Below are 20,589 nucleotides of genomic sequence, written 5' to 3' on the forward strand. Positions count from 1 at the left end.
TTGTGCCTGACCAGGAATATTTGGTTGGCAACCTTTTGATCTGTTCAGCAAGACAACTCCTACACCGTTTATTTGCTGAGGTTATCTGGTCAAAGCATTAGCAAGCAGTTCAGGGATTTTGCCTTAATAATGTGGAAGTAGCATTTCTGATTTGAATTAATATATTTTTATGCAGAAATAATATTTAAATGGCATACTTTGAATGTATTACCAGCGTATCTGCTGAAACTATTTTATTGTTAAACAAAGAAAACTGGAAGTTGTGAAAACAATTCCTTATTTACAAGTGGAACATCTCTTAATGATGCGTGATAATCTGTTTCTCAAGAATAGTTCTAACCACCAAAAGATGCTTTATACTGAAGACAGATTCTGCTGAAGGCATTACTATTTCTCTGGGTAGCCATGGGAACAAAATAAGATATTTCCAAACACACTTTAATAAATATCTGTAAGTTGTATTTACTTCCTTGCTCGAGGACAGCAAGGAGTATATATTGACGTGTCCCCATATGCATCCTTCTGTAGGCACTGCGGGTGAAAGTAATGTTTTTATTCATTTAGCATATATTTTCCTGACATTTATTGCATTCTAGCACAACAATCATGCTGTTTTTTTCATGGATCCGTGTAATGAAAAAGAGTGTTGTTTTTTCTATATGCCAGTATGCACACACATACCTAAGAACACTTGTCTACATGGCACTTTGAGGATTAATGGGGAAAGGCATTTAAATAATGATGCACAAAATAGAAGATGGCAATGAACTGTCAGCTGCAGTTTTCCTGTAAATGAAAATGAACAAGCCTTGACAGTATTCCTTTTCTCAGCAGAGTCAAGGATTAATAGCCAAAAAACCCAAAATGAAAGGATAAAAGTGTCCTTTTCTCACATATATCAGTGAAGCAAGAATCAAAAACAAAAGCAATAGCATTCCTATTTAAAATGGTGTGCTAAAAACCTTGATGTGTGTGACCCAACTTTTGTAGCCCATATTTCAGTAACGTTTTGAACTGTGATCCAACCCATTGTTTGATGAGGCATTTATTCCTGGTGTTTCTGTACATCATCTGAAACTGAAGTTTGAAGTTCAGATCATGATAACGGTTTCAGAATTTTTGAGCATTTTTTAACACTCCCCTTAGCGCCAGGTGTGTTCCGCGAGTCGGAGCGGCAAGGGGGCTTGCTCAGCTGTAGGGCTGGGTGATGTGTCTCACCTGCTTCTTCCTCCCCACCTTATTTCGTCCTTAAAGAGGAAGTAGGAAATAAGATGCAGAGGAAGAATCAGTCAAGAGACATTTCAGACATTGTAATATATCAGTACAGTATATCACAATATTTAGCTGTTAATATATCACAATGTTGAAAACAAAATATCACCCAGCCCTATTCCTTGAATAAGAAAAAAGCACATTTCATTGTCTCACACTGGGTCAAATGTAACCTGATGCCGCAGTATGTGTAGTTGCATAATGAATCAGATTCAACGTGGAATTAAACATATGTACATCATTTTATTTGTATACCGCCTTTCTATAGTTAAAACTATGCTCAAGGCAGCTTACAACATAAAAAAAGAAATTACAAACATAACAAAAGAAAGTGGTCATAAACAATAAATTAAACATAAAAAGTACACAACCAAATTGAACAATTTCCACATAAATCATGAAAGATCTAAAATAAATATACACAATATTAATATCAATAGCAGCTGCAACTCTCCCCCCCCCGTTGATTACATCCAAATATCGAAAAGCTCCCCATTGACTTTCAGCTTTTCTCTGACGACTATTGGATGTGAAGATGGCATCAGTTCTCCAGAGAAGGCACCAACTCCCCTTGCAGAGACCTGAAATATCTCTGCAAAGCCATGTAGGCAGTAGGGATCACTTTGAGTTTCTGCTGGATAGTTGTTCATTAGGATACATATCTGCCAAATCATTTCAAGCAATAGACCATGGACATCATGAACCATGACAAAATTGAACTATTATATTACATTCAGTATTATGTTCACTTTCTGCAATCCTATATAATTAGTGCCAAACTAGATGATATGTGAAACACATGGTTTGGGTTTTGCTTATCTTGTTTCTTGTTTCTATTAAATAACAGCTGCCAGGGGTCCATTCAGGATTGAAATGGCAGTGTTGCAGGGAGGAGGAAGGCTTAACCTTTTATCAATACCACAATTCCAATGAAAACCAGCCCTTCAAGGTTGTTGTTGGGCTTTGGTAGGCTGCAGATGCCAATAGTAGCTTCTTTTCCACAGGAAAAGATCACTTCCACTTCAGGAAGTGATCTTGGTATAACTTGAAATTGATTAAAAAAAAAAAAAAAAAAACCACGCTTATACACCATGACCCCAATATTAATTGCACTCCCTACTTCACTGCTGCTATTTAACATAAGCAAAAACAGTTGCATGAAATGCAGCCATGTGTTTCTTACATCATCTAGATTGGCCATTAGAAGTCACATTCAGGTTCTAGTGAAAGTGCAGAGGTGTAATAGTACTATTGTAGCAGTCATAACTGCATAGTCTTTCATGAATCTCATCTGTAGGGATGAGTAGGTTGACTTCAATCTGTGAAGTCTGATATTATTTCATAGAAGTGGTGAAGACATGGTGAGGGTTCTGGTGGAACATCTTCTGAGCAAGTTCCACTGAAATGAATGGTACCCGCAACAGAATGTGGCAGTATATCATAATCCCCTAACAGGAATTATTCTGTTTATGATTCTAGGCAGCCACAACTTTCTCTAGCATATTTCAGCTTTGTGTATTTCTTTTTCAACTGACACTCAAGATTCTGTGTCTCCTGGTAATAGTTGAGCATGCTGAGTTCTTACTGGGCTGTTTTGGGGAGTGTGACACGAGTTTAGATGTCATCTTTACAATAAATGCATTATCTAGGTTCTCACATTTATTGTTTAACAACACAAATCTATGCATGTCTATTCAGAAGTAAGTCCCATTCAGTTCAGTGGTAGTTCTATGAGTTCAGTGAGACTTACTCCCAGGTAAGAGTATGTTCCTACAGCCTAACGGCACAATCCAAACCTCTCTCCTCTGCAGCAATGGCACCACCAAAACCAAAATGAGCAGGATGGAAGGTGGAGGGGGGGGGGCAGTGTGATTTGCAGTGAGACGGGCTCGAATCCAACACGTAAACCCAGCCCAGCATAATCCTTTCTTATTCCAAGAGATAATGAAGAATTTCCAATTTGGGAACACATGCTGTCATGTACCTTTGACTCATTTAAAGGGATCTAATGCATTTGACTCATTTAAAGGGATCTAATATCTGAAGAAGTGTTCATGCACATGAAAGCTCATACCAATAACAAACTTATTCGGTCTCTAAGGTGCTACTGGAAGGAATTTTTTTATTTTGTTCAGATTAAGGGGTTTTTTTTTGTTTTGTTTGAGGGTCTTTGGTTATTTAATCTAGCAGGCTGCACTGCATTGTTTTATTCCCCCACCCTCCTGAGGACAAATTGCAGCATTGAAGAGCAGACTTGAAACTCTGTCATTTACATTCTCTCCACTGTCCATCATGGGCTCCCTCTATTCATACTGATGTGAGATAGCTTGGAATTTTCCACATAGGAACCTTAATTCTGTTGGGATATTTTGCGTAAAGGAGATTCACCCTTGTATAAGTGACTCAAGGGGACAAATCCTGCTTTTAGGTTTGACATGAACTGCCTTTTTCTCAAATATGTGTTCACACTTACATTTCATTGGTATATGCCATTTCCCCCAGGTGTAATTCCACGAAGCCATTATGCCTTCAAACCTTGGCCCTATTAAGTAGAAGGTGCTGTTTAGAATAATCATTTAATTTCTAAAGGAGAGGTACAACATAATATCTTACATATATCAGTAACGTTGAGGTTTTTAAGGGTGGGAGGAAAGATCCAACATGATGTCAACTTGTAAGCTGTATTTTTATTATTATTATCAGTACATAGGAGCTTAATAAGTGTATAAGGAATGAAGCATGGTGTGTGACTCGTATCACTGTTGTGATCTGTGGAAACTGTTCACTTTTCTGTACAGTTTCTTTATTTTGTTTAACTGTGTGAAAAAGAAATACTGGGGTCTGGGGTTTTTTCCCCCTCAGAAAGCCTACAGCTTCATAAATCAATATTTCTGTTACGTTTTATCTGAACCCAATAGGGAGTTTTCCAAGGAAAGAGAAAAAGCCAAGGCCAGGGGAGATTTTCAGAAGCTGCGTGAAAAGCAGCAGCTTGAAGAGGATCTCAAAGGCTATTTGGATTGGATTACACAAGCAGAAGATATTGACCCTGAGAATGAAGAGGAAGGTGATGGAGAAGGCAAACGGAATAGTATGTCATGTCTTCTCACTTTATTACTGCTAACAAAAGAATATAGTGTGCTCTAAAAACAGTTTACTGTATGGGAGAGACTGTTGCTCACATAATAGGGTTATACTCTGATGTCTGTAACGTAATTCTCCCCTCTCCCCCACCTGTAGATAACTGTTTCTGTTGTAAATGACTACTTTCTTTACCTTCACTCTAACATTATTATGCAGCAGCCAGATTGCTGGCTGGGCTTGCCTTTGGAACACATATAAACTGCTGCATTGGCTGTCAGTTCAAGGTGCTCATGCTAGTGTTTGCAGCTCCAGATGACTTAGGCCCATATATCAGAGAGAGCTCCTCCCAGGTGTTATAATCAGCAGCTTAGCAGTTCCACATCTGTCAGAAGTTTGCAGGTGGTGGCAGCCCAGAAGAGAGCATCAGTCGTGGTGCACCTGGTTTCTTTGCTATACAAGTTTCAGCGAATGCTGAAGATGCACCTCTTTACCCTGTCATTTGACACCTGATACGTGTGTTTTCAGGATCCACCCTATGCCTATGAATGTACTTTGTTTTAACTGTTTTTAATTCTGAATTTTAAATTGTGGTAGCCCTAGGACCTGCCGGTGAAAAGCGTGTTATCAATGTAATAATAACAATAACAACAATAATAGATTGCAACCTCAGTTACATTTTGTATTAATTCAAGATGTTATGTTAAAAATGCACATGCACATATATGTATTTGCAGGGTTGGCATGTACAGAACTTGCATCCTTGAGATCTAGCAATGAGTTGCAAGAGCCATTTTCGGCCCTAAAATGTCAGACTGCATTTTATGTTACTTTAAATTTTACTGACGAATGTCAACACTAAGATTGTTATTGTTTTATTTTGACAAACTGTCAAAATAAATGGGGGTATATTACAGCAAGCAGTAATTTTCTGAAGAGCAATTTTTCTACATAGTGTTAACTGTTAACATAATAGTGTTAACTATTAGAGGACCAGGCTAGAAATTGCTGACCTGACAGCTAGTTTTGCATAGAATCAAAAATCCTCCTTAACATTTAGGTTTTCTTTAAGCTGCTTAGATAGAAGAGCTGGCTAGCTGGGGAGCCCCTTGGCTTTTCAGTCTTCTTCCTGAAGCCAGAGATAGCTGTAGAACAACCCCCAAATTGCCTATCAACATTTTGTGGATGTAGAGAAAATTGGTCCATCTGGAGATCCATCCCTTGGTGCTTCTAAAAGGGAAACAGCAATTTTAGCCACTTGCTTGGCTAATTTTAGAGTCAATGATATCTGTCTCAGGCAGTGATCCTACTATTATCAACCTCTGCAGAGATGTTCTTTGGCCCTGATCAAGCATCCAGTGTCTTTGTGTGTTACTGGTAATGGTGTCTTAAAGCAGCAATCTGTGCCATATCAAGCACATCCTGTAATGGAACAGTTAATCTGTTAGTAATATCGCCATGGAATATATTTCAGAGTAAGCTACTCAGAACATTCTGAATATTGCTACGGAAAATCTTTGAGTAACATAAAATTTAACAAGGAAATCATTAAAGTTGCTGGGCTGCATTATTATTATTTGTGCTCTGTTAAGAAACCTGCCTTTCTCAAAACACAATCTATAGTGCTCTGCCATATCTCTCCTTTTTATTCTCTTGGAAGATTCTGCCACTTAAAATGCCATTGTGTGATACTGTAGTTAGATTACAGAAAATTAATTACTCCCTATCTTATGTGAGAATGACATGCACTTTGTCAACTGATTTCTTAAATGAGTGTAATAAGAGTGATGCTGGTTGGCCTTAGTGATGTGAATTTTTTTTTGTACTTCTGCTGCAGCAACATAATTTGTTTTCATTGCTGTAGAATGTGATGATGTGGAAACGACCAGTTTTAATACAACTGACCCTTTTAACTTAGCTTTAAAAAGGTAAATGGACCCCTGACAGTTAAGTCCAGTCGCAAAGGACTCTGGGGTTGCGGCGCTCATCTCACTTTACAGGTTGAGGGAGCCGGTGTTTGTCCACTTCCGCAGACAGTTTTTCTGGGTCATGTGGCCAGCATGACTAAGCCACTTCTGGCGAAGCCAGAGCAGTGCACGGAAACGCCATTTACTTTTTCTGCCAGAGCGGTACCTATTTATCTACTTGCACTGTGTGCTTTCGAACTGCTAGGTTGGCAGGAGCTGGGACCAAACAACGGGAGCTCAGCCTGTTGCGGGGTCTCGAATCGCTGACCTTCCGATCGGCAAGTCCAAGCGGCGTGGTTGTTTAAACCACAGTGCTACCCGCATCCCAACTTAGCTTTATGTTACTTCTAATCCACCGTTTTGCAAGGTGCTTTATTGTCTTGCTAGTCTTCAGAGTAACTCTGCAAGTCCATTGTTAATTCCCAGTTTTCTTATTCTGGTTCTGAGATAGAGAGAGTTGGATATGATCAGGGCTGTGTCAGCCATGGGGAAACTGGTATCTGTATGTGCAGACCAATCCTACACACACTTACTTGGAAGAAAGTCCCACTGTGTTCAGTGATGCTTCCCCCCCACCCCCCAGGTTAATGTTCATAGAATTGTAGCCTTAATATTGCATATACAAATCCACCCTGCTCTCCTTTGAAATAGACAACACTGATAGAGTAGAAATACAATTGGTTTTAAAACATGTGCTAAAGTAGCTGGCCTTCCCCCTTATTTTTGGTCCTCAGATATTATTGGACAACAACTGTCATCAGTCCTTGGCCATTTTGGCTAATGGTCAAGGAAGATGAGAGTTGTAGTCTTGCAGCATCTGGGGTATCCAAGACTGGGGAGAGCTGCTTGCCAGCCTGGATAGAAAAAACACAAATCTCAGGTATCAGTGCCTTTGACGAATTGTGTGCTAGCATCCATGTGCCATTTATGTTTGTGGGAGTTGACACATTCAACCCAAGCAGGCAAAACAATTAACTTGAGTTGAAAGACAAGCCTGATTTGCAGTTCTGTGAATCAGCCCTTAATCTTTATACTCTACTGTAAAGATACCCTTGTAAAACTATCAGGATGCTAATTACTAATCACTGAATAGAAAGCGGTTTATGATCTGTGCAACTGCCAGCAATGACTCACCTCTGTTCCCTCAGGATCTATTGTGAGCCCTCCCCAGCTTAGCCAAGAATTACTGTAAGGAGTAAATTAATTTAAGCAAGAATGTAGTTACTACGATTACTTCAAAAACTAATCAAAATTCTGCACCAAAGAAAATTGGTTTTAGGAGCACAGGAAGCTGCCTTACCAGACTATTGGTACATCTAGCTCATCCAGACTTCCTTTTGTGCTGCCTTTCTAGACACAGGTCCACACTTTAAAGTCCTGTGTCTGCACACTTTTTTCCTCTTGAAAGCTGAATTGCCATTTGTTCCGATTCAGCTTTAAAGGGCAGGTTTTCATGGGGAAAGCACTGGGACAAGAGAAAAAGAAAAAGAAAAAGAAGCACTCAGACACAGTGCTTTAAAGTGGGGACCTGTGCCTAGAAAGCACTGTAAATAAGCCCTGGCAGTGTCCTGGATAAGCCCTTGCAGTGCCTGTCCAGGCTTTCTGATGCTAGGCACCACCATTTTTATCTGGTGAATTGAATTCAGGACCTTTTGCACGCATGCTTGACAACTCGGCTACAGCGCTGCAACGTGTATCAATTACAGAAATTGCATTGGCATATGCGTGTTTTATTTTATATAATTCTGCTTCTGATAGCCATATCAGAAGCAGCCACTCTCCTCCACAAACATACGTTTTGGCTTCTGAGATTTCGCCTGGGAGGCTTAAGAGGGAGGAGATGATCGGGTGCTCTTAATGAAATCCAGAAGCCTTGCCACTTCAGTCCTCTCAATTTTACACAGTCCTAGATTTAGGCTGCAGTTGCTGATAGCAAAGCCAGTATAGTCCTCCTGTGTCATGTAGCATCTCAACTGGCATTGCACTGAATGTGGATCCTTTATTGTCTTTTGCACTGCTGCTGCTGCCACCTGCTGTTTTATTGACGGGGTTGCATGTGTTTAACATGAAGGGGTTACGTTGGCCGATTTATTAGACGACAAGAAGAAAAGCAGATTTAGATGTTGCCGTGGGTCAAACAAACATGGTAAAAAATCTGTTTTGCAGTGGATGTGTTTCAATCTCCGCAATGAGTTTTGAGTGCTGTTGTTTAAATTCTCAAACACCTGGGAGTAAATATATTCCCTAAATTGCATGTGGACACACATCTTGCATGGAAGTGATTTGCTGCTTGAATGCATGCTTCAAAGAGATTGTTGCTGCAGTGCAACAACTGTAAGCTGAAATTTCATTATACTTGTTTAAATTTCCATTGAATAGCTCTCAATCAAGTTAAAGCATACGATCTAGAAAGGCAAATGAGTCAGATATGAGTACATCACTTTAGTTTCAATGTGATGAAAACCATAAAGCATTTAAAAGCTCTCAGGATATGATGGCGCATTGACCAAGAACAAGCTTTCTCTTAAAAACAAGGACATCTGGTAGTTCTGCCAATGGCGAAAATGTATGTTTGCGGTGTTGTGCAGTGCCAGCAGAATGAACTGTTTTCTTGGATATATTCTGTTTTCATGGATATATTGTTTTTATGGATATATTGGAACTTCTTTCTTTGCTTTGTGGGACAGTCCAGAGGCTTGGTGGCTTTTCGTGCAAATAAATTGAAGGACTTTTCTGGATAATGTTTCCTTTCTCAGAATTATCCTTCGCTAGGCCCAAACCAGTGTTGGTAGTGATTGAAATGTGGGTAGCTATGTTGGCAGGGCGGGGTGGGGCATTGAAACATTCACATGTTATATTTTTTAAAACCAGGGAGACATACACTTCAACATTAGACAGGGGGAGACAATCCCTAGAAATTAATTAGAGGCAGAGAGTAGCCTTTTAAGTGTTTGCCACCTTTCAAGTAGTTAAGTGGTAGAGTGGAGAAATTCTCACTCTCTGGTGAATTAAAAAATAAATATAATATAATATAATATAATATAATATAATATAATATAATATAATATAATATAATATAATATAATAATAAAATAAAATAAAATAAAATAAAATAAAATAAAATAAAATAATAATAAAATAAAATAAAATAAAATAGTGTAATTGCTTAGAATTAGTAGTGTTGATGCAGGCGTTATTGAATGGTGCTTGGTGACACTGCCATGCCACACTGAGAAAGGACAGAGAAAGTGTGATAGATAACAGAATCGGAACATTGATGGAAGAAGTCTGAATCCTGTGCAACAAATGACTAACAGTTCAATCTTAGGCATGTTTACTCAAAAGTAAGTTCCCATATGATCTGGGGAGCTTACTCCCAGTTAAGTGTGCATCAGATTGCAGCCCAAGATGTATACTGATTGCTTGGAAAGCCATTAAATTAAACAGAGTAGATCATAATGAGAGTTGTTTGACAAAAACTCAAAAGGATTGTGGACCCCACTACCCAAGATTAATGCAACCCCAGTGGCGTAGCGTGGGTTGTCAGCACCCGGGGCAAGGCAAGTGATTTGCGCCCCCTAACCCGTGGATTTGCGCCCCCTAACCCGTGGATTTGCCCTAACCCCAGAAGTTGCGCCCGGTGCGGCCGGCCCCCCCTGCACCCCCCACGCTACGCCACTGTGCAACCCTGCTATCCACATATCTTGGCCTTCATTAGGTGATTTTGCTTGCTACCAGACCGTGACTAAAAAGAGGGAAGGGTTCTCACTTACACCTGGCAGATCACAACACATGGTTGTGAATTAGGCACGGTGTTGTACTCAGGCTGGAGTGAGCCATAGACAGTATATGTTCAACCTAGCAGTACTTCAGATCTTTAATGGGGGCAAATATTGTGCAAAACATTGACACCTGAGGAAATTGTTTAATTAGAACAAGTACCAAGATAATAAAAGCTGTCAGAATTGTCCCTGACAAAACTTGTGAAGATAGTGAAGGCAGAAATGTTCCAGGACTGGAACTAAGTCCTGGTAATTTAAAAGCCAGTCTATTGTTCGTTTGTTTGTTCTGCTTTAGGTGACAGCCTGTCTTAGTGGACTGGCAAGAAATTGTCTCTCTATTCTGTGTGCTGAGGCAATAATTTCATCTCAGCTGCCATGTGAAGCATTATCAGTTTTCTCTATATCCTTGCTCCTCTGGCCCTGTGCAGACATTCTTAAAGTACGCACAGTCAATGGGTTAGCCCCACCTCTAACCTCCATCTACAGATTGAACCAGTTCATTTGTGAATGCTATATTGCATGGGCTTAATAATCCTTACAACAACATCATGCAATAGGTCAGTGCTATTACCCCCCAAGCGGTGTGAGAGAGCTGTGCATGGCAGAGGCAAGATTAAGAGGAGGAGAGGAGCTTCCTGGTGCTTGTAGTTAATTCTTTTAGCTGCTACCATACCAACATAAGCATGGGTGAACATGCTGGGTCTTAGAAAAATGTAAACTGTTGTGCTCTGCCTTTTGCACTAAGAAGAGCCCCGCTTTTGGGAAGCCCACAAGCAGGACATGAGCACAGCAGCCAGTTTCCCCACTCGCTACTATGATTGCAACTAAGAAGATCAGTGCCCAAGGCACAGAGGTGCTTTTCCATTTGTGCAGTTCTATAAGCTCTTTGTGCTGAGCTTATAGAACAGGGCAGCCCAAGTTTTCATGCCCAGTGGGCAGAACCCAGAGGGGAGGGGGAAGTGAGCCCAAAATATGAGGGGTCCCCCCCTTGCCCTCACGTTGCCTTGCTTTGGGAAGGCAGCATGAGGCTCTGGCAGGATCCTACAGCTCCCCCACCTTCTTCCCAAAGCTGGGAAAGCGCTAACTAGGCTTTGGGAAGGGGAAGGGAGAACTCTAGGACCCTGGCAGAGCTCTTACGCCTCCTTCCCAAAACTGACTGCTTCATCTCTTTTACCCTGCTTTGGGAAGGGGAGGGGAGGGCTTGGTGGGGCCCTAAGTGTTGCTGAGGGTCACCAAAAAAGGCCCCACGAACCACATGAAGCCCTCAGACCGTGCATTGCACCATCCTGGTTTAGAAGGTACACGAAAGCTCAATTGAAATTTTTAAACTTAACTTTTTTATACTTAACTATTCCAACCCTACGCAATGGGCTAATCTGGCCACAAAAGCATCTTAGAAGTTGCGAGGGTTGTAACTTGGCTTGCTGTAAACCATTTCTATCCAAACTGGATTTGGGGGCAGCTTTTTCAGCGCAGGCTAAACAATGGGATTGCGCAGAAGAAAAAGAGTAAGCTATCATAAGCCAGCTAACTAAAGTGAACATTTTCACACTTCATTCTGATCCCCCCGCAAGCTTTTAAATAAATACCTGAGAAATGCACAGCTTTTCTGTGCAACACACACAAAGCAAAGTGCAGCTGGCTTTGCTGAGCTAAAAATCTAATTATATCTTCTATCTTACCAACAGCAAGCATGCAAGCGAGTGAAACTGAGTCTGTGAATACGGAAAATGTTGGTGGAGAAGGAGAGGGCCCAGCATGCTGTGGAGCTTTGTGGTGAGTACAAATCAGCATGGTAGGAATGTCAGTGGTTTTATTTCTAGCAATCCCTGAGCAAAGGAACAGTTTTCTTCATCTAAGTTTTGTGTGTGTGTGTGTGTGTGTGTGTGTGTACACACACACACGCCATTAGTGCTGTTAATTTATTAACTGAAAACTCTGAGGAAGATTGTCTTTGAACAAAAATGGAGTTCTCTGAGATGTGGCAGATTAAAATGATGTACATTTGTTGAATAACTCATTGAAGCTTATTTAAGTTGGTAGTCCTTTACTGCTTATTTTGTAAGTCAGAAATCTGTAGTGAGTGTTCAGCTGCTAGAAATTGCACAGGGTATGGATGCTATTATCATGTGTTTTTACCTAACAATTCAGACAATGCTTTATGATAATCCCCGTTCGCTCGATAAGTACATTCAAACCATGATTTGTACCAGTGTGATGTAGTGGCTAGATTTAGACCTTGGAAACCTGAGTTCAAACTCCTGCTCAACCCTTTCAAGCTCAATGTATGGTATTGGGCAATCATTTTCTTCCAGCCTACATTGCAAGGTTGTTGGGGGGGGGGGGGAATCTGCTGTAAGTGCCATGGTGGAGTGGTGAGATAAAAGCAGGTAACCACGGTTTTTTGATCATGAAATTTTGATTATAATCTGTTTCTGAACCACTTTGACATTGGTGTCTTAATAGTATCGTTACTGATATGCTTTGGTAAAAGATCAATTCAAAAAGACAATGTTTCCTATGTATGTAAAATATGCAAGCTTTTATTGTGCTGATCCTTCAAAAGCAGTAAAAAGGTGCCATTATTTTGCAATTTACACCAATAGAACATTTCTGTATCAAGCAGACATGCAAGATTGAAATAATTTTAAATGCTTTTAATTTCCAACATAGCTTTCAAGGGAGAAGGAGTTGTGTAAATAATTGTTACGTATTTTCTTTAAAAATATGTTTTCCTTTTCTTTTAGTCAAATTATCTCAAAATCCAAGTTCAGGTCAGTATTCTTCTCTCTCTTTTCCATCACTTTCCCCCTGTACCTTAACTGTTTCCTGTTAATCTACACATATTATGGTTGAATATGACTGAATCTTTTTTTAAAAATGGGTTAGTGTATGGTTGACTATGACTGAATCTTTTTTTAAAAATGGGTTAGTGAATGCACAAGAAATGTATACAGCATCATATGCTATCTAACAACATTTGGCCACAAAAACTTGAGCAGGTAATTAAACAACTAAGCAATAATGGCTTAAAGAACACAAAGAGCTGCCATATACCGAGTCCATTGGTCCATTAATCAAGCTCAGTATTGTCTGTATTATTATTATTATTATTATTATTATTATTATTATTATTATTATTATTATTACTATTATTATAGCTTTCCAGAATTTCAGGCATGTTTCCCCCCAGCCTTATGAGGAGATACTGGTGATTGAACCTGTGATCTTTCAATTCTACCACTTCCCATTTACATGATCGGTCCTATAGAAATGGGATAGTTTTTAAAATTCAGCATGTGGAGCACAAGAGAGCAGGTCGCTGCTCTGAGGAGTTTCCAATTTAATGTTGACAAAAGGAAACAGCAGAGGAAGGGAATGCGAATGGATGGGGGAGTAACAAGAAAAGAATATGCAGCTGTTTTAGTTTCACATGCTGAGGTTTGGACACATGATAAGTAATGAAATAATCTTAACCTTATTGTGCAGTACTCTGCTTTTGTGCAGCTTTTAATTGCTTTGTTAGCCACCTCAGTTGCTTTATATGAGGAAGGCAGAGTCTATTACGGTGGTACCTCGGGTTACATACGCTTCAGGTTACAGACTCTGCTAACCCAGAAATATTACCTCGGGTTAAGAACTTTGCTTCAGGATGAGAACAGAAATCGTGCTCCGGCAGCGCGGCGGCAGCGGGAGGCCCCATTGGCTAAAGTGGTGCTTCAGGTTAAGAACAGTTTCAGGTTAAGAACAGACCACTGGAACGAATTAAGTACTTAACCCGAGGTACCACTGTACAGTGGAACCTCGGGTTACGTTACCCTTGGGTTGCGAAAGCAGCAAACCCCAAAGTGTTTCGCTGCATGCGCAGAAGTGGTCTCTCCATTTGCGAAAACTTTGGGATACGGCCGGACCTCTGGAACGGATCCCATTCGCAACCGGAGGTACCACTGTATTGTTACTATTAATGAGAATTATGCATCTGATGTGGCTTCTTCCTCCGCCTCAAATCTACTAGCCTTTAGATCAATGTGAACTCTTCCACTCCTCCACTTACCCTTCCACTGACTTTTTCAGCGTTCCTGAAATGTGTTTCATGAATGGGCAGAATAGATTCTCCCCCAACCCAATACAAAATATTGTATTTTGAATGACTAAAATCTTCTAGGCATGCTTCAGAGTTCACTCTGTTCTTTCAACTAGCATACAGTTGACTTGGCAGAAATAATTTTTTGTGTGGGAATTTTTGTACGGTTTTTGGATATATATGGTTAAAATCTATTTGGGCTGATAACTTTCATCAGAGTAGGAAAAAAATGTTGTTGTTATTAATTTTCTATACTACCCTTCATCCGAGGATCGCAGGATGGTTTACAATATGAAAACAGAAAACTCCATTCCATAGTAGCAAGCAAAAACAATACCCACCCACCCACTCTCCACAACATAGTTTAAAAGGCCATAGATTGTTCAACTAGCAGAAGGCCTGGAAGAAGAGGAATGTTTTGCCTGGCGCCTATAGATGTGTAATGAAAGTGCCAAATCAGTGTCCCTTGGGAGAACATTCCACAAGCCGCTGCAGAAAAGGCCCATTCTGGTGTTGTCATTTTCCAGAGCTCTCTTGGAGGAGGCACATGAAGAAGGGCCTCAGCTGATGATCACAGGGTCCAAGTCAGTTCATATGAGGAGAGGCAGTACTTGAAGTATTTTATGCCATATTCCATGGATGCTGCTTTGTAATGTGTCAGAATCACAACAAAAATATTAATATTAATGTCCTTTTTCTTTAGGCAGATATTTAGAAGCACAATAAAAAAAAAATCAGTCATATTCTCAATATGGTATCTTGCTTTGTTTCTTAACTTTGCCTTTGTTCACACTAAAAACTAAGAATACAAATACAAGTAGCTTGTATTCTTCTCTAAAGTAGCTTGTATTCTTCTCTAAAGTTTCTTACCTTTTAAGAAAGCTTTCTGCGAAAAATCTCAAGGTTGTTGTTTCCTTATCTGCTTCTCTTTCTATAATTTAATCAATCAGCTATACAACTAAATCTCTTAATCTTGAACTTAAATCTCTTAAAAACTATCAATACCGCATTCATTGGATTTTGGATTTCTCCTGGTAGGAATCTTCGAAATGGTTTTTTTCCTTCCCTAGACTCAGCAGTGAAGAAAATGACAATAGCTATGGTTATATATACAATGGTGGCTAGATGTATCTAAAGATCTATAGCTCAGGATTTCTAAAGCCATAAGAAGAATTCTATATTTTCTCGCTCACAGAAAATCTGCAGTCAGGGCTGAAATATGCCCCAGTCCATGTGTGCTTACTGCACCTTCACTTCCTTCTTTAATATGGAGCCCTAGATGTTTTTGCTTATGGCCACACAACTTCATGCATTTAATAGACTTCAGTCTATCTAAACACCTGTTGTTACACCTGTTGGTTTTATTCACTTTCATAACTTAATGGGGTATCTTAACCTTGCATGAGTAGTTGTTCTTGTACGCAGTGGTATTTTGGGGGGTGAATAAAAGCCAAAGTAAACTGCGAAGTGTTCCACAATTGTAAATGGTACTTCCTGCAAAAAGGTGATTTTATGAAAGTAGACAGGTTTGCAAGGATGTGCAAGCTTAAGCATAAGGAATGCTTTTTGCAATACAGTGGTACCTCGGGTTACAAACACCTTGGGTTGCAAACACTTTGGGTTACAGACTCTGCTAACGTGGAAGTAGTACCTTGGACTAAGAACTTTACCTCAGAATGGGAACAGAAATCACGTGACGGGGGCACAGTGGCAGCGGCAGGCCGCATTAGCTAAAGTGGTACCTCAGGTTAAGAATGGTTTCAGGTTAAGAACGGACCTCCGAAACAAATTACTGCATTTTTCGCCCCATAGGACGCACCGGCCCATAAGGCGCACCTAGTTTTTTGGGGGGAAATAAAGGGGGGGAATTATTCCCCCCCCCCGGCGCAGGGCTGGGGCGGGGGAAGCCCGAGCTTCCCTGGACCCCAACCCCCAGAACAGGCAGCTCTCCACAAGCCGTGGGAGCCCAGTACCGGGCTCCCACCGCTTGCGGAGAGCTGTGCGAAGCCTGGAGAGTCCGAGAGCGATGGCGAAGTTCCACGCAGCTTCGCCATCGCTCTCGGAGCTTGCGGGGCGGGGGAAGCCGGAGCTTCCCCCGACCCCGACCTCAGCCCCCAGAACGGGTTCCAGAGCGATGGCAAAGTTGCGCGCAGCTTCACCATTGTTCTCGGAGCTTGCCGGGCTGGGGGGATAGCTTCCTGAAGCCTGGAGAGCGAGAGGGGTCGGTGCGCACCGACCCCTCGCACTCTCCAGGCTTCAGCGAAAGCCTGCATTCGCCCCATAGGACGCACACACATTTCCCCTTCATTTTTGGAGGGGAAAAACTGCGTCCTATAGGGTGAAAAATACGGTAAGTTCGTAACCAGAGGTACCACTTGTAATGTTGAAGCTGCCACCATCATCCTGCCGCCATCCTAGAGGAATAGGGGTTGGTGTGAATTGCATGGAAACTTTGGTTCTTCTAACCCCTCTTCCTCACTGGCAAATTCTAATAGGCTCTGTGGTCCCAGCATATACCTTCTTCATCCTAGTCAGCTTTAGCACTTCCTCTGAAGACTGGTATAGTTGATTACCAAAGATCTGGAGTGGCCATAATATTGTGATATGAATAATGTATTTGTGATCTTTCCTCACCATCAGATGTAAATACAACATACATTCACATTCAAGGCGTAGCTGTGACAGTTTATGTTCATTTGACTCCCAAAGATTAGCAGCACACCATAGTCCTTGAAGGTTTTTAATTTGCTCCTGAGTCTTGTTTTTATTTGCTCTTGAGTCGAATGTAGCATAGTTCCAAAATATTTTAAATGTATTGGAAACCTCATGAAATGCCCGTCTTTATAAGACAGGGGACTAAGAGGTAGAATGTGGCAGCCACAGATAAAGATGAAAAAGCTTTGTCATTAATGGCAACAATATGAGAGCAGCAAATCCTGACTCCATTTCATCTTCACATTTCTTCCTTTTTAAAAATCAAGTATAAATAGTATCCTTGACTTTGCCCCTAATTTTAACCTGAAACTAATTTTAAACTAATCCTGATTTGCATAATCTTTATTCAGACATGATTTTTTCCCTGTCTGATCCAGAGATGTCTATGTGAAGCAGTGGAATGTATACTAATTGCTGCTTGTTAGACTCTTAAAACATACAATTGTTGATACCTCATCTTGAGGAGGTGGGAAAGGGGCATGAGATTCATTTTCCTGTTCCTAAAGTATATGATTGGTGCTGCCACAATCGATGGTAACAACCTTGTCTGTTTATTGCTGCAGAATCCACTGCCACAGCAGATGGGTGTAATGCTTGCTATGTAGACTGCTATTGAAGACTGTTCAGAAACTTCTGTTGACCAAGAAAGCTTGTCAGAACGTTTATTGGATCAGACAGAATGGATCTGGATCCAACTCTGATACTGTAACCTGTAGTGGCTGCTTATTTGTTTCTGAGATTAGTTCAAAGTGATGGTTCTCACTTTTAAAGCCTTAAACACCCTGGGACCAAAGTGTGTTAAGAATTGTCTACACGTGTCACATCTACCGGGTCCTTGAGATAAATCTACCGGGTGTCTGCTGTATCCCCCAACTAACTGAGTTATGGCGCATGGGCACGAGAGCAGGGTTCTTTCTGTGGTTTAGTTGCACCAAGACAGTCAACCATGATGTCTTTACCTAGAAAAAAATTCCTCAAGCCTAATTTTTGTGGTTTTATTCTGTGTTGTAATACGTCTGCTGTTTTATATTTTAGTCGCCGTTGGCGTCGATGGAACCGATTCAATAGAAGAAGATGCAGAGCTGCTGTCAAATCTGTTTCGTTTTATTGGTTAGTTATTGTACTGGTCTTCCTGAACACATTAACTATCTCATCTGAGCATTACAACCAGCCTGATTGGTTGACACAAATACAAGGTAAAATTTTATTCATTCAGTAACAAATAGAATACTGTTATAGACTTAATACAAAGCCATTTATTTATTTAGCATTTTGTAGACATTCTGGGTTGTTTAAGCTTTGCGAAAAAAGAACAATGGGAAGGTATAAGCAAATTTTTAGCCCCATGTAGTTGTTGCAGCTAGAGTTTATCCAGGTTAGATGGATTGCAATCCACAGATTAGATGGGTTGCAATCTAGGCTAATTTGAACTTGCAGTTTACTGTAGTCAAATGGATTGTGGACTGTAACTGTGTGCTGTTATCAAGCACCTCTGGTCTGTGTCATTGAGAGGTTTTTCTGGGCCTACTACAAAATTTGTACTAGGGTATTTGTACTCACACGATACAACAAAGCAGACACTGTATATGTCAATCTTGGTGCATACATCAGAATCCCACTAAACTTTGAATCATTTCTGTACTAAAAGTAAAACTGGTGTATTTTAAGAAGGAAATGAAAACTTGCTAATGCTATGAACCAAACTCCTTTATTTCTGAGCTGTGGTTTGGTGGGGATAGGTTGCATCATCATAGCTTGAGAAGAATGTGGAGTGAAGGATTCTGTTTGCTCAAAGTGGTCAAAATAGAAACTGTTACTGTTTTCTGCAGAACATATGAAACTGAATCAGAGGTGTAAAAACCAATATAATTTTCTGAATATTTCCCCTCTAGATATTGCTAACAAAGTTCTTCTGGCTTTATTCACCTGTGAAATGTTGGTAAAAATGTACAGTTTGGGCCTGCAGTCATACTTTGTATCCCTATTTAATCGTTTTGACTGCTTCGTGGTATGTGGCGGCATTGTTGAAACCATCTTGGTGGAGTTGGAAATTATGTCACCCCTTGGAATTTCAGTGTTCCGCTGTGTCCGTCTCCTCCGTATTTTTAAAGTAACCAGGTAAGATCAAATTAAAGGCAATGAGCTTTTTTTAAAAACAACAACAACAACTTACTGCTGAGTTCTACTGACACTTGTATGATCTGCAGCTCTTTTGTAATATTTCATCACGCACTGTTCTTTTACGGTTTTTTTTTTGGTTAACACACGCATTTTAATTTGTAGGCACTGGACATCCCTGAGCAACTTGGTAGCATCCTTGTTAAACTCAATGAAGTCCATTGCTTCACTGTTGCTTCTGCTTTTCCTCTTCATCATAATCTTCTCATTGCTTGGAATGCAGCTGTTTGGAGGCAAATTTAATTTTGATGAAACTCAAACAAAACGGAGCACCTTCGATAATTTCCCACAAGCTCTTTTAACTGTATTCCAGGTAACTTTCTTTCACCCACTATAAAACATTTTATCTTTGAACAACAAAAGCTGTCTAAATAATCCTGTCTCCTAAAAAATAAAAATCACTACCACAACTACTATTAATTCTGTTTGTGTTAAATAGCATTCTGCTCATTAAAGTCAATATTCTGGTAATTTTGCATCATTTTGTACCATTTGTTCATATCATGTATTCTATCTATCGATTCAGCATAGCTTTTATGTTAACGTCATTAATATTAAGTTGTCTTTGTTCATCCAAAATATAAGAAATGTAAAGTCATTTAATGTAAAAAAAAAAAAAAATCTTCTCTTATATTTAACTGTCTTTTTTAAAAAAACAAAATGTTTGCATATCACTTGTTTGAAGCTGTATATTGGTAAATTATCTCAATCTTGTTCTACAGTCCAAAGGTGCAGGTGTTATGGATTTGCACATACAAGAAAGTATATTTATTTGATTTTTCTCCTCCCCCCTCAAAACCCCACAAAAACCCAGTGTTGGAGGAAAGGCTGATTTTGAAATTTGGGTAACTTTTAAAACTAGCACTGGGAGAAGAGACAGACAGGCAGACAGACAGAGAGACAGAAATATGCAGGAAGAGTTATCTGCTTTTCAAGTTGCTTGCTTTAATTTCTATACTGCTTAATATATTTAAAATATTTTTAATCGGTGTACAAAAAACTGAAGCAACAACAGGCAACTGAAACAAAATATTACAGAAATATATAGTTATATATAAAATTTTACATTAATGCAAAGTTACTAATAGATATAAATCAATCTTAAAACAATGAAGAAGGAAACAAAGAACCACTAATTCACACATGCCCTCAAATGCAAGTTAAGGGCTAACTAGATTGTAGCCATTAATGTTAGTGGCAAATTATTGTAATTAAAACAAAACAAAAGCCCTAAAACCAGACAACCCTTAGTTTCCTCTTATTTATCTACCTGTGGCGCCGAAATAATGTCCCTGCACTACTGTGATATCTTCCAGACTTGGCACATTTCTTGGTGTTCGTTTGCTGTTGCTACAAATCATGCAGCCCAGTCCTAGGCAAGTTTACTTACAGTGCAAGACCATGCATGTTTACTCAGAAGAAAATTCCATTTGGTATACAGTGGTACCTTTGGTTAGAGACGTATCAGGTTACAGACGCTTCAGGTTACAAACTCCGCTAACCCAGAAATACT

The 20,589-nt window shown here is 40.0% G+C and overlaps 1 protein-coding gene across 18 annotated transcripts in view; it reads left to right on the forward strand.

The window, feature by feature from the left end:
• The window catches only part of CACNA1D (calcium voltage-gated channel subunit alpha1 D), a 192,772-nt gene that overhangs the window by 92,351 nt on the left and 79,832 nt on the right, over positions 1-20,589 (forward strand). For all 18 annotated transcript variants that reach the window (XM_081848801.1, XM_081848804.1, XM_081848799.1 and 15 more), the window contains 6 exons: positions 4,191-4,360; positions 11,788-11,875; positions 12,847-12,873; positions 17,934-18,094; positions 18,791-19,016; positions 19,182-19,389. In XM_081848801.1, the coding sequence (XP_081704927.1) occupies positions 4,191-4,360; positions 11,788-11,875; positions 12,847-12,873; positions 17,934-18,094; positions 18,791-19,016; positions 19,182-19,389 (880 nt within the window). The remainder of the gene's footprint in view (positions 1-4,190; positions 4,361-11,787; positions 11,876-12,846; positions 12,874-17,933; positions 18,095-18,790; positions 19,017-19,181; positions 19,390-20,589) is intronic.

Source organism: Podarcis erhardii (assembly GCF_964252035.2).
Source record: "Podarcis erhardii genome assembly, chromosome: 2".
NCBI lineage: Eukaryota > Metazoa > Chordata > Lepidosauria > Squamata > Lacertidae > Podarcis > Podarcis erhardii.